Source organism: Rhinolophus ferrumequinum, chromosome 9 (assembly GCF_004115265.2).
Source record: "Rhinolophus ferrumequinum isolate MPI-CBG mRhiFer1 chromosome 9, mRhiFer1_v1.p, whole genome shotgun sequence".
Classification (NCBI taxonomy): Eukaryota; Metazoa; Chordata; class Mammalia; order Chiroptera; family Rhinolophidae; genus Rhinolophus; species Rhinolophus ferrumequinum.
Window position 1 is genome coordinate 58,306,578 of NC_046292.1, and position 21,616 is coordinate 58,328,193.

General features: G+C 36.8%; 1 protein-coding gene and 1 pseudogene across 1 annotated transcript in view; both read left to right on the forward strand.

The window, feature by feature from the left end:
- Positions 1-1,329: 1,329 nt before the first annotated feature.
- The window catches only part of PTGFR (prostaglandin F receptor), a 33,006-nt gene continuing 12,719 nt past the window's right edge, over positions 1,330-21,616 (forward strand). The window contains exons 1-2 of the mRNA XM_033113338.1: positions 1,330-1,465; positions 2,910-3,779. Coding sequence (XP_032969229.1) covers positions 2,982-3,779 — 798 coding nt within the window. The 5' untranslated portion in view covers positions 1,330-1,465; positions 2,910-2,981. The remainder of the gene's footprint in view (positions 1,466-2,909; positions 3,780-21,616) is intronic.
- LOC117027924 (uncharacterized) lies at positions 14,633-14,730 on the forward strand (annotated as a pseudogene).

The window sequence follows — 21,616 nt, forward strand, 5'->3', positions numbered from 1 at the left end:
CTGTGGTTTATTACACAGTTGTGTTTTTTTTGCCATCCAGATATAATATTTCTCTACTAACTAGAATATTTAATTAACCAAAATTTTCAATTCCCTGACCATACCTGAGTAAGACTTTATTTTACAAGTTATAATCATTTTCATTAAAAAAAAAAACAAACCACCCCAATACCTACCACAGGGAAAACTGTACAATTGTTCTTTTCTATAGTTAATGGCTAATTTATTTCATCTTGCTTAAGCATTTTATGATCCTTTTCAATTTCCAGGAATTTAGAGACCCCTTCTGCTTTTAGAACGGAGAAAAGAGTGTTTATTTCTATGTACTGGTTTTTCGCATAGGTGGTGGCAGTATTTTACTAAAATAAAAAGAGCAAAGGTCAGTAATAGATTCCCATAAATGTTTAGCTGGAAAAATGAGACCCAGTTAATAGGTATGGATCAAAACGATATTAGCAAAAAAAAGTTACATTATTAAAATGGCTCAAATCATAATTCCTAATGAAGTAGTGGATATTTCTTGATCGTAAAATGATCTCCACAAAACTTGTTAGGTTCACATCTCTTTGGGTAAACATATCAGTAGAAATTCTCTCACCATTGGATTTTTGAAATCTTTAAAATATTACTAATCCCTTACCTGCAGGTGTCCTTCAAGAATTCTTCACATCCCTTTCCCTTTTCACATTATTTAGAAAATTGGAAGCATAGTCCAGTCCGCTATGTGGCAGGGAATCCTAAGCGGTGACCCTTTCCATTTACAACACGTGGTTTGCTTGAATCCCTGTTTTTAATCCCCTGGATATTGACCACTATGCCCTTCCTCAAATACACCCCTGGATCTTTCTTTCTACCTGGTTTCTTTATCCTCTTCGGGCTGGATTTTGGAATGAGTTCAGTCTGCAGGCTACAATCTGACAGTCCAACTGTCACGACAGCTTTCTAGACTTTCCTCAGCTTTCCAGATTCCTATTGTGCAACCTTAGAGATGGCGCCTTTAGCTTGAAAATGAGTTTAAAACAAAACTTTTCCCTAAGTGGTCGGGCTGCTGAGAGGGCAGCTCTGATGCTGATGGGAGCTGGGGGGAGGAGGGGGCGTAGCAGTGGGCGCTGTGCCGTGGTCTCTACTGATCCAGCTCTGGGCTCTTTGAAAAGGGGGCGGAGAGGAGAGAGAAGAGGAAGGGGGTGGAAGTCACCCTCGCCCTCCGTCTCGCCCAGCCAACGAGCGCTGCTAGGTGCTCAGGGATCGAAGGAGGCGCGGGTTCCGCGCTGAAGAAGAGCTGGGACGGACGCGTGTCGAGACTCAGCTGGACCTGGAGCGGGAGCCAGACCGGAGGGCTGCGCTGCGCCCGGCAATCTGCGGCGGCCACGGAGCGAAGCGGAGCGGCTGCGGGCGCACGATGGCTCACGGAGCTGCGCGCTCTTCTGCTCCACCGTGAGCCCTGCGAGCGGCCAAGGATGACAAGGTAACCACTCTTCCAACCGCTGGATTCCCACACGCCGGCTGCCCGACGCTCAACGCGACTGAGGTTTAGCCATCCCATCCCCGGCAGCTGCAGCCGGCCGCCCTGGAGGGTACCTTAGCTTGCGCGTGACAAGTTGGGATCAGGTGCCCCAAGTTGGGGTGACCCGAGTGAGAAGGATATTCTGGCTAACCTGTTCCGCTCCTGAGCTGCGGAATGGGGAGCAGCCGGGTAGAAAAGGTCTCAGAGGAGGGAAATGGACAAAGGAAGCGATCCCCTTCGCGCCCTGTGGTTCCCTGCCCGCGACACGAGTCCCGCACCGGGGCCAGCGCAGGCCTTTGGCGCCACCCGGGGTGGGAGGAAAACCGGCCCTCTGGCGTTTGAGCAATCGCAGAAAGTTTCAGCAAGTTAGGAGATTTGGGAAGGATGTTGCAAGCAGTCGCATGAGGGAGGCGGGGTACTAACCGGTGAAAGTCGAGCGGTGAGTAAGATCTGGAGGAGGCGGCTGTCCTCGGGGCAGCTCGGCCGGACCCACCACGGGGGGTACTAGGAAAGGCTGGCTCCAGAATTCCCAGCCTCCGGGAAAGCTGCTCGGGAAACGCCAATCGGATTAGTTCGGGGCGGGGTGGCTGTGGTCCTGGTTATCCAGGGTCTGTGACTCAGGCCTCAACTCCCTAGGGAAAGAGCCACGATAAATATTTCGTTTTGGATGTTGCTACCCTGAAGCTGGAGCTTAATCAACAGCATCTGGGTAGATGTACCCACAGTGAGCAGGACTCGCCTCCTTTCCTATGGAGATCCAGGAATTCTGCACAGGTGGTAGCTGGACCAGGAAACCTTCCTACCACCACTGTCTCCTGTGGGTCACTGATATGAGTGGTTTGCTGTTATTTGATATCAGTCAAGTAGTTTTAGAACTTACTCAGAGAAGCCCCATTTGACATTCGCGAAAGTGACCTTTCTGGTCCACTCTGGCCTCCTCCCAAGTTTTGGAAAAAACTGTTTTGTCTACTTGACAAACAGGTAGTTCATCTAAGGAATAATCTGCAGTTTGGGGACAAAGCCCATCAGAGAAAAAAACAGAAACTTTAAAAGTTCATCTAGTTATTTAAATAGACTGTTATACTTTTAAAAACTTAGTTGGGTTTTAATCTAATCTTGCTAGTGATTTTGTGAATCTGTGCAGGGTCAAGAGGAGATTTACGAGGTGCTCATTTGCAGAGGGGCCATGGAGGTTAATCAAGGAGGCTCACTTTTGCTAGCTTCTTTACCTTGAAAATGAAATGTGGAACCATAGGCAGATGTGGGCTGCTTTCAGTACGATGCCACCTTGCTTATGATAGGTCAGATGAGTCTGACTCCTACACAGGGTGCTGGTGCCCTCCATTCTTAAATGGCAGATGAGCAGTGAGGCAGTGCTCATAATTCCTGTTTCTTTATGCTCCAGACACCTGAACTACAAGCCTGTACCGTTCTGAGAGGGAGATGACTTGAGCGACCAGCTTTTATCTCCACAACAATGTCCATGAACAATTCCAAACAGCCAGTGTCTCCTGCAGCTGGGCTCCTTTCAAATACAACTTGCCAGACGGAAAACCGGCTTTCAGTATTTTTTTCAATAATCTTCATGACGGTGGGAATCTTGTCAAACAGTCTTGCCATTGCTATACTCATGAAGGCATATCAGAGATTTAGACAGAAGTCCAAGGCTTCGTTTCTGCTTTTGGCTAGTGGCCTGGTAATCACAGACTTCTTTGGCCACCTCATCAATGGAGCTATAGCAGTATTTGTATATGCTTCTGATAAAGACTGGATCCGCTTTGACCAATCAAACGTCCTTTGCAGTATTTTTGGTATCAGCATGGTCTTCTCTGGTCTGTGTCCACTTTTTCTGGGCAGTGTGATGGCCATTGAGCGATGTATTGGAGTCACCAAACCAATATTTCATTCTACGAAAATTACATCCAAACATGTGAAAGTGATGTTGAGTGGTGTGTGCTTGTTTGCTGTTTTCATAGCTTTGCTGCCCATCCTTGGACATCGAGACTATAAAATTCAAGCTTCAAGGACCTGGTGTTTCTACAAAACAGAACACGTCAAAGACTGGGAAGATAGGTTTTATCTTCTCCTTTTTTCTTTTCTGGGGCTCTTATCCCTTGGTGTTTCATTCTTGTGCAATGCCATCACAGGAATTACACTTTTAAGAGTTAAATTTAAGGGTCAGCAGCACAGACAAGGCAGGTCTCATCATTTCGAAATGGTGATCCAGCTCCTGGCTATAATGTGTGTCTCCTGCATTTGCTGGAGTCCGTTTCTGGTAAGAGCCTAACATTTTGACAATTTCTTCTTTCTTTCATTTTTTTTTTTCAGGTTCAATACAAGATTTGTTGTCATTTTTTTTTGTTTCAAAATTGTTAGTCTTGATGGGCAACACTGTGCAATCTTTTAAATACTAGAGTTTACTCCTACTCAAAACTTATTTCAGCACTCACCTCTGGCTTCGAATTATGCTATTTATGACATATGGTTATTTTCTCAGAGGCTTTGAGTTGAAAGAAATGTCTTGCTAACCAGTTCTAACTGTATTATTACCGGCTTGTAGTGCAATATAAAGTAATTTTAGCAGAAGTAACATGGTTTTAATATACTGATTATGATTCGTTTCTAAAATGTGAAAATAAATGATAAACTCAAATACAATATTGGAATGGACTCCAGTTAGTCTTGGTAGAAAGTCACACAGACTTTTGATTTATAAAAAAGTGTGCATTAGCTACAGGATTCTTCTAAACACACAATAACCAGGCCTCACCTTGCAAAGGGAGGTGAAAATTTGAGATGGTTGGATAGTTCCAGTGAACTATATGCATGGATCAGGTGGAGAAATCACTAGTTCAGAACCCCAGGAACAATGCCAGTAGTGCAGGGAGAGGTATGATTGACAGGAGAGTCAGGAATCCTTCCCTTATCATTTCATTCCTTTAAAAAAATTGGCTGAAAGCTAATTTGACAGCTTGCTATTTTTATTGGAAATGAAGGCTAAGGTTAAGGAATCATCAACAAATGCAAGTCATTTCTATTACTTTCCAGGTAGAAGAAAAAAATACTTATGATTGATAAGTATACCTTAATTCCCTTCAACATTTTACTTTGTGATGGAAAGAGTGACAACAAGCAAAGAGAAAAAAATCCTTCCGTACGGAGCTACTGATTGTTTTCATTACTTTTTCCGTACCAGTGGAGAAACAGGCTGGTATTCAGAGATCGTGACACAGCTGATATACAGGTAGACATGAGGCAAAGGGGTGAGACAAAGGTAAACACAAAACAAAGGTTATGCTTATACCCTACATGGTAGTATGAGGGTGCTTGTTACTCATATAGTTTTTCCTAAGCACCCAACAGGCTCATTGTCCAAGGATTGTTGCCAGTGAAGTTTTAATAAACAATTCTGATGACCCTGATGCACTGAAAAGTGTGTAACAGCTGCTGCTGCAGGCAGAACCTATGATAACCAATTTTATTTCACAAAATGACTTTTAATTTTTGAATAGGTATTTTTATTCATATTATTTTCTCACCATTTGAATTTAGCATCTTGAATTGTTAAGTCATTTAAATATTTTTTCGTGATGTTCCTAGGAACCCAAACAAGGAGAAGTGAGGCTGGGTCTGTTAATGGCAAGTCAACATTTTGAGGCCCATTTATGGTTAATTTAGGAGGCTTTAGGTGAACTCAAACAGGTCTGACCTGTCCTCATAATATAGTTATTTGAATCTGAATAGCAGAGACCAGTTCTGTCAATACTTGGAATCACTTTAATGTTCATTTTTGAAGAGTTTAATTTATGCCACATCACAAAGGTAACATTCTTAAAATAATGCTCCTTTTTCTTCTTAAACTTTGAATAGAGTAGCTTTTCAAAATAAAAAGTGTGTCTGACTAAAATTGAAATTAATTTGGGGGTTGGAAAGGGAATATGAAAAAGGTGAGAAAAGAGGTAGCTGAGAATACAGACGGTGCCAAAAAAATGTATGCACATTTTAAGAAAGGAAAAAGAAACTATTAAAATTGTAATATTCAATATATACCACTAACAAAAGATGAATACAAGTCATGTGTATACATCTTTTTGGCACCCCTGGTATTTAAAGACATTTTTTAAATGAAGGTCATAGCTCTGTAAAAAATCTGAAAACCATGAATCAGTGAATTCAGTGGGAAACAGATAATATGGGCAACTGAGGTAATTACTAATGCTTTGCTTTTTGTTTGTTCTAAGTCACCTTTAAAACTGCTTAGTTCTGGCTTTTGACTTTGAGAAATCGGAGTGATAGGCTAACTACTGAAGATTGTTGGAAGGCAGCAAATTTCACTTTTGCCATGGATAGTTTGAATTTATGTTTTTCTCTAATGTCTTTTCCTGAATTTTTGGTTTCTTTCACTATTAAAATGAATATTACAATTTTATTCATATTTTGAACATATTTCCTAATGGAATCATAATTTTATTACCATGAAACATTTTCTGGGGTCAACATTTCACCTAACTATAAATTATTGATATACCCATGACACCAATGTAGCAATCCTTCTAAAATGCTTTTTAGTGTGAAAATGATTTCTGTGTTAGATGCCTTGTAGGTATACACCACAGATACTCCTTGATGGACTGATATTTTGTTTCAAGCATTCTTTGCATTCCTGGTTTCTCTTGGGGACACTTGGGTCTTCATGGCAAGTTCAGGCTAACGGCTTTATACTTTTGTGGTCTGGACACAAGTGCCTTGGACATTAGCTTAAGACCATTCAGACAGCTCTAAATGGAGGCCTCATCAAAAACTCAGGCTTGGCAATGCCAAAATAACAGCGAACACGAGTATCTCAGTGGAAACCTTTCTCCCTTTTTCCTTGAATGCCTAGGAGGAATTGCATAGAGGTCGATGACCGAGCCATTGTTCTCCACCCTATATTTTAAAAGCTTTTTAGTTTTAAAAATACCTCTGAACCCAAGCTTCTACATTCCCATGGATGTACTGTGATAGTGACAGCTTCTAGATCAATGCCTTCCTCTATACCACGTGCCTTCTCTCTGGATTGATAAGTATGAATTGTTGCTTTTGTGATTTTGATGAGCATCTGTACACACTCTTCCACCTGTGTTCACTGTTATTTTCAGGACTGAAACTAGAATAAAGGTACATGTGCATACACTAAGAGGAGGAAGTGCAGATGGAGTTTGTGCTTGACATGATTTATTGCACCGACACTTATCAACAGTGGCATAATTTCTAAAATGATTTAAATTTGTAGCTGATGACAAAGGGGGTACGTTATTAATTTTGATGATTGAGTTTAACCCATATGAAGGCAAGACGATCAAGATGTTTATTTGAATTCTCTCTTTCTGTTTTTAATGGACTGCTTTTGTTGAGTGGTTTTAGATTTACAGAAAAATGAGTGGAAAGCACAGAGTTCGCATTTACCCCCTCACGTCTCCCACCATACCCCTTGTCATCCTTATTATTAACGTCTTGCATTGGAGGTACATTGGTTATAATTCATGAGCCATTATCGATGTATTGTTATTGATTAAAGTCTCCGGTTTACATTAGGGTTTTCTCTGAGTGTTTTACATCTTGTGGGTTTTGACCAATGTCTGTTGACATGTTTCTACCTTTACAGTCTCATACAGAATAATTTCACTGCCCTAAAAATCCCCTGTAGTTTTTTTTATTTTTTAAATTTAATATGTCATTTTTCCTAAGAGGAAATGTGTGTGTGTCTTCAGGAATTGAGATTTAGAAATGTAGTACAATCATAATATTAGCTTAAAATATAACTTGTCAGTGACTTTTCAGATTTTCAAAATCTGGATTTTATAGTTAACCAATTTATATGGTTAACACATATAAATTAACTTAATTACAATCACAACTGAAAAATACAGGAAGCTGCAATAGGCATTTATTAGCTGATAATTCCATTTATCAATATCTCAATACAAAATTTTTGAGAGTCAAATGGCAATTTTAAAATTGTCTTATGTGCATAGTAGGTGAATCATTTTCCCTAATAAATAAATCTTGAAGACATTCTTTTGATGTTTTGCGAGTGAGGGGTAAAAAGACATTTGCCAGCATTTTCAAGTAACATTTTCTTAATATTTTTGTTTCTGTCTTTATACAGGTAAGATTCTTTGTGATGTTTCATTTCTAGAATATGTAACCCTAAAAGGAATTTATTATTATTGCTATGCTTATTTTACCAGTTTGGTAGAGCAATAAATACTTGTTGACTGGTTGACTGTAACTTAAGTAGTATGAATGTCAAGAGATTGTAAATGATTGACCAGAATGGGGATTCTGAGTTTTGTAGGTAAGAGTTAATTAAGCAAATACTGAAACCAAATGGTAATTTTTAATCTGTTCTCTAAGTTATCAACTATTGACTTCTGATACTATTAAACTTCAGGGATCTTTCATTAGAAGGCTACACATTTGATTAACTTCTCTTTGGGGTTAGAGGATCATTTTGAATCGGGAAAAGAAGTATAAAGTATATGAAGAACAAAATGATTTCTAATGGAGGTGAGTTTTCCTAAGAAACATGTTCTCCTGCACATGTAGAGTTTGAATTTGATTTTTGTAAGGTTGTTACTCTTAACGCTAGTATTTCTAGTCAATGTAGTTAAACATTTGGTCACTAAGATGTTTGTCAGATATAAATGAAAGACTTAGTCAGTTAATTGGATTTTGACTGAATGACTACCGGTATTGGCATCATAATGACCAGGTCTTAGAGAGCTAATGGCAAATGATGGAACAAAACAACATCATAGAACATCTTGACTCTGAGTGAAAATTGTTTTCTTTGAAAGGTGGGCCCTCATTTTCATATTTAAGAACTGTAATGGCAATCTGTGTATGTGTTTTATGCACTTGCCAGTACACCAAAAAGATGTTTTTAAGTAAAAAGAAAAATGTGGAAACTGTATAAACATGTATATACATAATGTGTACATGTGTAAATTCTTTCCAAAGTTAAAAAAAACATTAATTGGCCAATCCATCTTTGGATCTAACTGCACTAAATTAAAGAGCTTCTAATGGATTAGAAATTAAAAATTAAAAAGGAAATGGACTCTTTTGTTTTAGGTTTGATCTTGGGACGTAAGCCTTTTTGGTTTGTTCTGGATTGCTGCTGATTTTAGAGGCAATATTGCCTTAAATTGTTTTAGCTGGTTTTCTTTATGAAGTGGGGAATACTCCCATGTTTGCAATGTGGAAGCAGCCATGGTAAAGGACTGATGATGGCACTTGGGTTCTACTTCTACAAAATTCTTTAACAACTCAGGCACTTAGAACTCAAAATTCATGTTAAGAAGAAGCAGTATATTTTAGAGCTATATTAATGTAGTTTACAGTATGAGACTTCAGGCTGCTTTTGTGTTTGGGTGGACATGGAATAAGTGGCATGAGATCAATGACAATAGCTGGCAGAGAACCGGTGCTAGGATATTTGAGAGCACATTCCTGTCTCTGAGCCCTGGTGTTCTCTCCCTTACTCTTCTCTTAAATATCACTTCCTTTGTCTAGACTGTCTTAAAAAGCACCCTTTCTTTTCCCTCTTCCCTTCCTCTGCGATTTCTCTCATAGCACTTAGCCATAGCTGATAACATAGAATAGATACATTTCTTTGTTTATTTAGTTGTTGTTTGACTTCTGCCTCGAGCATGTAATATCGTTCAAGAAAGGGACCTTGTTTATTGGTAGACCAATGCTTGGCACATGGTGGTGGTCGATAGGAATTCGCTCAATGAATTTCATGTAAAGGAGGACTCAGTCAGTGACATACTCATTACCACCTGGGAGCCACTCTGCTGATGAGGTTTGGACTCAGCTAGTCAGCCTCGGGGATGCTTCTCATACTTCAAATTGGAATTTAATATGGGAGATGTCTGAGCAGGGGAAATGTGTTCAGAAGTTCCCCAGGAGTATTAGTTGGAAGTGGAGTCTTGGAGCATCCTGTACATTCTACAGTTTGGTGCTAGAATTTAGGAATTTTGTCAGCACCCAGAGAAATTTCATGGATAAACTACAATTGTGTTATTTTATTATGATGGTATTACAATCATTTGTTTTCATGCAAATTCCCTCTGTTAGTCTCAGTGGTCCTTGGTGACTAGGTTCTATATTAGTAGTTTGTATTTTAGTTTCTACAAATGGTAGGCCATAAACCAATGTTTGTTGAATGAATAAACTAAGGAACCAAGTATTGAATGGGAAGTATTAAAGCAAAGGAAAATAATTACGTGATAGAACTTATTGCAAGTTATTTTTGCCCCATTATCTTCAGCACTGCCTTTCTCTGTACCCATACACTTTCTTTCACCACAAATGTATTTATTTTTTATTGATGTTTTGTGTTTGAGGGGGTCACGCCCCGAGACAAGTGGAGAAACTTTGAGTAAAGACCTACAGATATTTGTTAGTCATTGTTGTAAATAAAAATCTCTATAGTAAGAGTTGAAAATTTTCTGTGAAATGGGCTTGCTTACCTAATGTCTCTACCCGCTGATTGAGTGTATATACGAGTATGACTTAGTTTGCATTGCTAATCAGACTAAAAGACTGGGTAGGTTTTACACTTACAGAGGATTAATTCTCAGAAAACTCCAACAGCCTGTTTAGTGGACACTGTGATTCCCCATCCAGATACCCTTTTGGGTAAGTCTTGCTTTTGACGAAATTACCCTCAGCCGAAGGGAGCTGCCGAGCCCATGGCTGTGCTCTCCTCTCTTTGGTCTTTCTGTGTGCAGTGATGGGTGGATATGGGGATACAAAGAACTTACCCCTTTGCCTCGTTTGGGGGACATTTCTGAAGGGTCATCTAAGCTTCAGAGACCTTTCTTGCTGAGGCCTTTCTTGCACCTGCATTGCAGTTTTGCTTCTCCCTCTGCCAAATCGTGCCTCCCTCACTGCTTCACACTCCCCAGAAAACCTCCTGCATGAGATTTCTGTCTCAAAGCCTATTTCCTTAGGACAATCTTCAAGAAGTCCATTTATTCATACATTATCTAAATATAAAGTATAGACTTTATTACACATAGGTTTACAGTATGACTTGATAAATATGTTGAGCTATATATAGACCTTTAAAATTGAACTCATTTGAGTACATTGTCTCCCTTCATGGAAGTGTATGGTGTAAAAACTGGCCTCTTCAAAGGCCAGTCAATTAATAAAAGACAGTTCTGGGCTGAGAATTTACACAGAAATCTGTTGCTTTAGATATGCATGGTAGTCTGGAATACTTTGGTATTTTACGTTCATTTACTCTTGGCAAAACATAATTTTCTGTTTTGATGGAGAAAGATCTATAAACATGCCCAAAGATATCATAGACATTGAGACAGCACTTACCAAACAGTCCTTGAATGATTCAAGTATAAACAAATCAGAAACATGTGGATTAAATTTATATCCTCATGGATATAAAAATCTTCTGGCTTAATGTGTTTTGGGGTTTTTATCAAGCCCCCAAACATTTGAAGAACAATTCCAGATGTTGATGTGCCTCAAATCTCTCTGGGTTACCAATTTTAACTTCATTTGCTTAGTCTTATCCTTACAGGAGGTGTATAAAATGGATTCCATTTATATTTGCTTTGGTAGGCATTTATAGCTACACCAAATTTTACCTGTTATGTGAGTGCCATTTGTCTGTATGTAGAGAGGACTTTATCCAATAGAAATTTGTCTTTTGTTATTTGCAAATATCGCCTTTCAAAGCTTGTGTAAATTTGTCATTCTGTTCATCCTTTGTCATGGGTGTAAGGAAGGTATTGTCACAGAGGAATGGATATATTGTGGTTTTATACAGACAGGCAGGTGGTTTTTCTCACTCTTCCTAACCTAGTGACTCCCTAAATAAAATTCAGACTGTGGAATGCCCAGATAGAGTGTGGCTGTGGCGTGACAGTGAAGGTGACAGAGACAATTGGATTATGGAAAAAGATTTGTTTTAGCTTTTTGTGCACAGTCCCCCATGAAGCCTTCCGTTTAGAATACTTTAGTTACTCAAGTATAGGCAGGGGACAGGGTCCCGACCCCACTACCTCTTGGTGTGACCTGGAGTCACTTTAAGCCAATTTTGTGCATCTGTGAACTTATTATAATATTAGTACTTAAAAGTACTAACAGAAAAAATGATTTGACCTCCCTATAATCTCAGAACACAGCAATTGGCACATAGGAAATGCTCAACCAAAATCCAAAAGCCCTCGAAAAGTCTAATGCTATTATTGGCACCCACCATCTCAATTAGAAATAGTCATCTGTGTTTAGTTTAGATGTTTTCCATTTTCTCCTCTGTTAGGAAGGTTTGATTGCAGTGGAAAAGAACAGAGGGAGCTCTTAGCTTCAGAAAACTTTCTTGGACATTTTCAACTTGAAGTTATTTCACGGTCTCACTAGATGTGAAGATGTTGCCTGCTAATCTTTCACATCTTATTCAAATATAAATATGCTAATAAATTATAGTTATAATAATTTATAAGGTATTAATTTTTAAATTACTGGAATCAAGTTAAAGTGAGCAAAAAGTTATTGAGGCAGTTATGTATAAAGTACTACTCTTGTAGTCATGTTTGCAGGGTGTAAAAGATAAAGCTCTTTCCTCAAAGAGCTTATAATTTAGTTGGTGTAAAAGACGTAGCCTAAGAGTTAAGTTAGCTCTCGGAGAGGTAATATAGTGTTAAGTTTCTGGGTTCAAGTCTTATTTTTTCCACTTCTGGCTATGGGACTATAACGACTCTGCCTCGATTATCCTCATATGCAAAATAAATTTAGTAATACTACCTGATTCTTTGGGTTGTTGTGAGGACTAAATGAATTAATATATGTAAGTTAAATTATTGCCTGACATTGTAAGTACCATATGCTTCAGTTATTATGCTATTACCATTATTGATAGTTACTATTAAATATTAATGCTGCCAGAAAATAATTTTGTCAACAAGATGAGCAAAGGTACTTTTAAATTAGTTATTAAATGAATAGTGGGTACTACAGTAAGGAGCTGTCACTTCCAAATTGGTGATCCACAAGTAATTATATGTTTATTTATTTGACAGATATTTATTGAACAGGTACCATGTACCAGGGAGTGTTCTGGATAGTAGAATAACAATCTCTGTGATTTAACTGTTCATGATATCTATGGCTTTAAGCAACAGAACTTATAAAAAATGAAAAGAGAGGACATGTGTAGTAAATTCAAATCTGAACATATTTAATTATATTTTTTGTTAGAATAAGTATTCTGTTGTGAATGTATATGGATGAGATTATTTTTTATTATTTATAAAAGGGAAAAAACTTTCATAGTATGTCATTTAGAAGGAAAAATTAATGGAAATTAATGTGATCCTGTAAAGTAATGTAAATTGGAAAAACTAAGGAGAAAAGCGATAATAATGCATACAATTTGTAGAGACATAAAAATCTATGAATAAGAAGCTTTTTCAGGATTGACAAGATTAGAATACAGTAGGTTGTAATAAATTAATATTAAAAACTAGAAGAATTTTCAAGTAATGAAGCATGAGTAGTAGAAAAATTAAATCAGATAATAAAAAATTGATAACTCAAATTAATATTGTATACAATCTTTTGATAAGGAAAGTGACTCAGTATTAGAAGAGAAATATCTGATGAAGTATTACAAAAACTAACAACTCTTTCTAAGAATTTAAGTTAAGCAAGTGTTAAAAAGGACTAAAAAGAAGAAAAAACAAATTGCTGTGATAATTAATACTAGGGGTGCCAAAAAAATGTATACAAGTGGATACTTTGGTCAACGTTGCTCAAGTAGTTCACCATAATTAGAAGTGTTTGGACGGTGATGGTAACCACTCTGAGCACCTCTTGTAATTGCAGAAGTCAAACATGACTTGTATTCATCTTTTGTTATCGGTATATACTGAGTATTACAATTTTAATAGTTTTCCTGTCTTAAAATGTGTGTACATTTTTTGGCACCCTCTGTATAAGTGAATAAAATTTAAAATATTCATTAATCCTTTAGTTTACTCATTAATTTTCTCATTCATTTAGTTTTTGGCAGGCTTTTGCTAAATAAAAGCCTGGTTGTCTCTCCACGTGGAGAGTAAAGCATAGAGACAGACACCTGACCTGGGGAAATAATCCTGAGGCAAATTGTAGGAATAATTCTTTGTAGCTACTTTATTTTTTTTATTTTTATTTTTATTTTTTTGCTACTTTATTTTAATCTGCGACCTTTGAACTCCCTTCTCCAACCTCTAATTCTTAGGTGTATCCTCCTTTTCCGTCTCTCTCCACTTTTAATACCGGATAAATATAACTACTTTTCTGGCCTTGTCTGAGAGCAAGGCCAAGGGTTAATTGCTTTAGTAAAAGGGAGGTATCTCTGGTCCCAAAAGGACATTAATAAGTATTAAATAATAACGTTGTAGCAGCAGCAGCAGCAGCAGCAGCAGCAGCAATAGTCATTATTGATATTCCTTTGATTACCTAGTCCTTTATTTTGCTTCTTGCATTTATGTTTACAGCAGAGGCCCAGAAAACAAGGAAAATAAAAGCTGCACGAATGACAGAGAGACAGAATGCAGGAGAGGGGAGAGGAGCAGGGACAAGCTGGTGGTGTACAAGGTACAAGGTGGTGTACGAAGTGGAAGGGTGGAGAGAGGCACTCTCAGATTTTAGGAACTCCATTAGAGAGAAAAGACCTCCCTTTATTTCCACGGACATGTTCTCTTTATTGAAGAATATTAAATTTTGTGTATTATGTTCCCGCAAGCTACTTTTAAAAATGCAGTGTTTTCATTAACTGTAAAATCTTGTTGTAAAAATAAAATACAGTAAGCTGTAACTTAAAATAGAAAGAATCTTTCAAATCACAGTAGTTCTTACTATTAGCATTCTGGGTACATCCTTTTTTACTCATTCAATAGGGAAAATATATTAGTTTAATTTCTTTGATTAATAGAGTAGCTAAACTTTCTCTTCTTATATTATTGAGTATTATCTTCTTTCTTTATGTATAAATGATTTTTAAGACCTCTTTGGTTAACAAAGAACAGGTAATGCTAATATATAAATGTAAATATCGCGCTCGCTTTGGCAGCACATATGAGTATACTGAAATTGGAACAATATAGAGAGGATTAGCATGACCCCTGGGCAAGGATGACATGCAAGCTCATGAAGTGCTCCATATATATATATGATCAATTGTTATAAAAGCAATTGTTTTTCCAGGTTCATTGTTAGCCTTTTAATTTAGTACTTTAATTTATAAAAGTAGTGAATGAATCAATAATTTCTTTTGTGGTTACTGCTTTCTGTTTCATGTCAAGAAATACTTTTCTTAGGCTAAAGTAATACCAGTAGTCATCTCTTTTATCTTATGGCACTTCTGCACTTTCATTTTTTGTATTTATGTTTTTAATACATTTGTAGTTTATTTTGGTTTAGTTTGCAAGTTAATAATATGAATTTTCTTTTGAATGGTTAGCTAGTTGTCCCCAAATCATTTATTAAATGATCTTTTTGCAACTGTTTTAAATTTCTACCTGTATCATTTCAGAAATTCTTAAATATGTTTGGATCTTTCTGGACCCTTTATTTCATCCTATTGATCTAACACTAACTTTCTCTACAACTGTCATCTTCACATTTTATTGAGACTTGTATTCAATTTGTCAATTACAATATAGAGTATTTCCTTTCATGATCATGATCTAGCTGCCCTATTATTGAAATCATGTTTTAAATAATAATTTTGTAGTTTCTTCATAGTAGTATTTAAGAAAGCACTGATCTTGGCACATTTATTTTTCATTTATTTTTGCGACAAAATTTACATAAAAAATTTATTATTTTAACCACTTGAAAGGGTATAATTCAGTGACATTTAGTGCATTCACAGTGTTGTGCAACCATCACTACTATCTCTTCCAAAACCTTTTTATCCTCCAAAAGGAAATCCCATTAAACAGTCATTCCCCACTTCCTGTGCACCACCAACATTTCATATAACATTTATATATTTTTTAAAATTAGCTTTTCCAGACACTTGTCTAGTTCGATAGTTTAAAATTTTCTTATATTGACTGATTAATCGTACTGTTTTCAAATTAGTTAACTTCTTATTATCAGATTTTGTAAATCTTTTGTAGGCATTTGAAAAGAATCTACATTCTCCTTTTTAAAGTCACAAAGTTCAATACATAGCTATTAAATCAAGATTATTATTTATTGAACCCTATTTCCTTATTTTTTCTAACTGTCCTGTCAAATAATGTGTATGAGAACTTAGAATTTCATTACATTCATGTTTTGTTCGTTTATATTTGTGTTTCTAATAGTTTTCAGTGGGTTTCGATTATGTGGATTTCAGTGTAATGTCATCAGGGGTTAAAAATTCATGTCTGAATATTCATTCTTTGTTGTGAATTACTCCTTTTATAAATATAAAGTAACCTTCCCTTTCCACTCTAATACATTTTGACTTGAATTCTTTATCTCATATGAAGGTATTATTATTGCAATAATAGCAATAGTCTTTTTGAGTATTTTGGATTTAGTTGTGCATTTACTATTTTTGGTATAGTCTAAGAAACTTTTAATACCATTCTTATTAATGGAATACAGTATCATCATAACATTCAAACAGAACAAGTAGAGCTTTTCCCGGTCTCTTTCATGCCCCAATACCTCTTGGTTAGGCTCTAGAATTCTAATATTGAAAAAGAAAAATACAATGCAGGCAGTAAATTTTCTTCTTATAGCCTGCTGCTTGTATTCTGATAGCTGCTTCAATCCTGCTAGTTTAGGAAGTATGAAGTTAAATCAGAAGGGAGTCAGTGAATGGAAGAGCATGGGTAAATTTCCTGTTTAGAATGTAGGTCAGTTCTGCCAAGACCTAGGAATTTGCCTCATACAACAGCAGACTTCAGCACCTGTAATTGGCCTGTCGCTCATCCAGTTCTGCTTGAGATTTTAGTTTGGAATTGTTCAAGACTTGAGCGCTAGGAGAAACTTCTGAGAATGTTCCTCCAACCGAACATACCCTTTGGATCTGCTTAAATTAGAAATGTGCTCTTTGGGGGAAAAGATAGACTAGAACTGCATATAGCAAGAAAGAACTGTGTGAATGCCTTCTTACTCCTCATTTCCTAATATAAAAGCTTTCCCCGCCCCCCAAGTTGCAACACAAAAGTGGCAATAGATATTTCTATCAATATTCCTGTGTTCATTGCAGTGAACAGAGAATTAATTTCTGATACAGTTTAATCTTTAAACACTTCTATAATGACATTTTGTGACTGACAATTTCAATATTTCTCTCATATACAATTTTTGAACCAAAAAAACTGCCTGACATACCAAAGAATTTTTTAAAAACTCTGTAGTCATTATAAACTTTGATAGCTTGAGGTGGTTTTAAAGCTCTTATAGGATGTGTGGTGACTCTTTTCTCCACTGAAAGTGCAAGCACAGCTAAGGTAGACATATCGTGTTGCAAAGGAGTATAAAGAATTGCTGTTGTCCATCAGCAAAAATACATCAAGCAGTTCCAAATGCACTGCATTTAGAGATCTTTGCCTTTTTAATTCATCTCCAGGCTCATATCAGGCTCATCTATGGATACAGATGCTGAAGCCAGCTTGCTAAAAGCTTTTGTGGATGGTGGAGAAGATAGCAGTTTATCCAGGAGTAATTTCCATTTTGTGCTGTTTACCTTCTCCTAATTGCCCACTTTAGGTTTGTCTGTTTAGGGCAAATGGTAGGAATATAAAAACCAGTTTACTTATTTACATTGTTTTAGATTGATGTGGATTTCCATGTGGTCTGTTTAGCAAGCCATTTCATATTTGGTTGTAAAGATGAATGAATAACCTGTTTTCTCTATATCAGTGCCCTGGTCCCTAATACCTCCTTTGAGTATGAATTGACATTAATATGTGACCACAGCATTGGTGCCACCTTTCTCTTGGACTTCTTGGTTTGTTTTATATGGTTGCCTAAAACTCAAGTTCAAATCAATTCAACTCACCGAGAGATTATTTATCTACTCACCAGTATAAAGAGACAAGCAAGCAATCAATTAAAAATCATGCATCACAGTGATTTCTGAGTGATGCCCAGTATATTCAGGAACTGAACAAAGGAATAGAACCCAAATGAGTCCTGCTGTATTTGTCTGTTACTCCCCTCCCCCCATCTCCACACCACATCACAATCAGGCCAAGCACTCAAAAATGTTTCAGCTTTGAGGATGAAGTTCTGTATTTTGGAATTAACTTTCTTTTATCTGTCACCAACGGCCACTTGGATCTGTGGCAAACAGTCAGGAGCTTTCTTTGTGGTGGGTGGTGAAAGAAAGTTGGCCTTAGGCCTCCCTATTCAGTCTGCCCACACTGAAGAGGGCAGGGATGAACGTGCTGTCATGACTTTAAGTCCAGGTCAATACGTTCATTCACTAATAATGCTGTTATAATTAAGATGTGTAAAACAGAACACTCCTATACGAATGCTGGTTAAGTAACTAGGTATTTTTACTTTCAAAATTGCTTGAATAAAGTCCAATCTTTCATAAGTATAATGCCAAAATTGCATGGTTTACCATGAAGTGTAGTCAAATGTCCACGTGGCTAAAAATTATCTCTAAGAAGAATGTTACTATAGCACATTAAACTGATTCAAATCTGACTTTCTTATTAGAGAGAATTATAGTTCTGATAGTCTTGATTTGTTTTTATTTAATTTGTAATAATTTTCTTCATGAAACCTGCTTTGATTTTTCTAGTGCACATTTTTATCTCTCTTTCTATGGATAAAAATTTAGCATCTATATCATAAATCATAATCATAAAATAAACATAATCATAAAATTTGCACTGTTTGTTTTGTGACTGTTTAACCTCTTAAATGGATAGGGAGCTCCTCAGTGACAGAGTCAATGTCACATTTTCCTACTCCCTGCGTTGCCTGGTACACTACTTGGAGAGGTCCAAGGAAAATGCAGCTCATTTGTTAGAATTCCTTACTTGCAAATAAATCAGTGAATGAAACAACATTCTTAGAACTGTGATTTATTAAATACATATGATGTCACATAAAGGTTTTCTTAAAACAAATTTTATTTTTTGAAAAAAAGAGTCAAGTTTTTGAAGTATAGCTATAAAACCTTAACTGTGACGATAATTTTAAGTGTAAAGCTCTTGCTTAGAAATTTTTGTTTTGCAGTGTAGGAATCAATTAATTAAAAACCCTCATTTGTAGCTACTACTACTATATGCCAGAAAATGCTCTCAACACTTTATAAATGTTAGCCCATTGAATCCATATTACATTTTCAGTTGTATATTTCCTCAGACCTGGAAAATATTTAGGACTATGTTCAGAGGGTTTACAAAAAGGATGCAATCATGTAAGGCTTGAATTATTTGCGTGTAGCATCATGAGCAGACATTATTGTTGCACAACATTATTGGCTGTATGTTATAACTGAAACTTCAGTGAAAATTAAAATGACTTCAGATTTAAGCCAAGATTTATGGGGAAGAGTTCTGACAAGAAGGCAGCTCAAAGACATTGAATTAGTTGTGATTTGTGAAGAAAGATAAACATGATTAAAAGGATTAGTTTTATACTTTATTGTTGTACTGACATAGGCCTGACTTTGAACAAGTTTGCTAAAAATCTTTAAACAAGTTTGCTAAAAAGTCTGCCTTTAATAAATTTTAAAAAAAATTGCTTTTCTCTCTTCCAGTGCATTGACAATGCCCTTAGTCTCCTACCTTCCTTGTTCCCAAGCTAACTGTGTCCTAATTTATCTGGGTAAATGAAAAGCTTCCAAATTAAAATAACATGGCAGATCTGTTAGTTGGTATTGAGTATTAAAAATAACCTAGATTTTTGTGCAGAATTTTTTTACCCTTCGAGACATGTTTTTTTCTCTCCTGTCATTGAAAGATTAAATCCCATCCAGGGGAGAAAAGGCCTTGCTGAACGTTTTGAGGGACCGGGGAGGCTTTGATTATAAAACCAGAGGGTGCCATGAGGAGCCAGTTTCAGAATTTTGGTTACAACACAACAAACTTTTATGTTGAAAATATGTTCATCTCTCACTGAACAGCCTGTTTATTCCAAACGTCTTGCAAAATCTGATAGTTTTGTTATCAAGACACTACTGTTTGCAGTCATCCCAAGGCGTATCTGCAAGCTGAACAATGCCACAGTTCTTGATTTTTAAAGAGAGCCCAAGACATGTACTTAAGACATGGCAGTATAAAACGATTAAAGCTTATTCATACACATAATATGTTCTTTCATTTATTCAGTAAATATTTCTCTCAGTGCCTTCCACGTGTCAGACATTGTTCTAGGTGCTAAGGCTGTGGCGCTTGACAAGGCAGGCAATATGCCCTCTCCCAGGGAGGGTACATTCTTCTGGGTATGGTGGTTGCCAGGAGCTAGGGGCTCTTTGGAGAGAGGGAGGTAATCAGCAAACAAATAACAGGATGATCTGGAATAGTGGTTAACTGCTGTGACTGAAGGTGGCGATGGGGCTCTTTTAGGCTGGATGGTCAAGGAAGGCCTCATGATGAGGTTAGCCCTAGATGACAGAAGGAGCCAGCTCTGGGTAGACATGTGGGCAGGATGGTCAGGCAGAGGGAACAGCCAGCAGAAAGCCCAGTGGTAGACACGAGCTTCTTGTAGTGAGGGACAAAACCAAGGCCATTACCTGGAGCAAGGGGAGCACAGATGAAGGTGGTAGGATTTGAGGATGGAGAGGAAGGCAAGGGTCAGATTGTCTAGGACCTTGTAGTCCATTGGTGAGTTTGGATTAAAATTTGGTTGGAAACCATGGCAGGGTTTCTTAACAAGGGGAAGATAGGATCTGATGCATGGTGTAAAAAGAGCCCTCTGGCTACTGGATTACAGTGGAGCATGGACTGGAGTAGAAAGTTGTTTGCTTGAAATTTCATTTGACACAAAAGTAATGAATACATTTTCTAGCACTTATATTGGGAAGTAAGGCAAATAATAAATCATTATTAATCATTATCAATGATTTATTAATAAATAATTAATAAATAATTAATAGAGTTTAGCTTGTGAGTAACAGAGGAAACACTTTCAAAATGATTCTCCTTTAGGCTTAAAATACAATTATATTTGTGGCAAAAATTTTAAGGAAAAATTTAGTCATATGTTATCTATTCTACTTGGTTAATAATCTCAATATGTCTTCTCTGCTTGTTTAGCAAAAGGCATTTTGATGAGCATTCATGTAGTTGACAATATGCAATTATCCATTTGCATTTTGCTTTTGAGATGAAGTTATTTGGCTCTCTTTTAATTCTCTTAATTATTGTTAATTTTTTGGTTTGGTACAGCTTCATGCTCATGTGTGCACGCGTGCGTGCGTGCGCGTGCACACATACACACACAAATTAGATTCTATGTTTTAGTTACAAATAGTTTTCTGTTTCTTGATCATCTTTGAAATGCCCTAATAATTATTTTACTACAAACGAGAAATTTTCAGCGATTATTACATTTGTGATTATAGTAAGAAGGGTACACATATACGTATACTTAGAGGGGAACAAGTATTACTTGTCATGGGCCATTGGCCCGGAGTTTGCATATCCCTTGTTTGGGATTTATTTAGGCTTTGAGTCTGGGATAAAAAATATGTATTTTTTACTATTGATTTTAATACCACAGTTCCCATTGTTTAAACTGTGTAAAACATGAATGAAGCATATCATTTTATTTTGCAGAGCTTTTCTATAGGATCTTAAAATATTTTAAAATTTGAATACCCTGTAGAAACGAATCTTTCTGGGCAGAGAAAGAGAGATGGCCCCACCTAACATGCCATACCAAATTCTGACTCAAGAAGTGACTGTGTTTTCCGAGTCAAGGTACTTTACTATTCTCCAGCTTCTGTTATTGGGAAGAAAGGATCAGTATTTGTTCCATAGTTAGGATCAAAAGAGGTCCTGATTTAGAAAAGTAATTGAGTTTCCCACTTCAGTTCTGCATTCATTTACCAAATATTTAGTAGGCACTTACTGTATGCAAAGATAT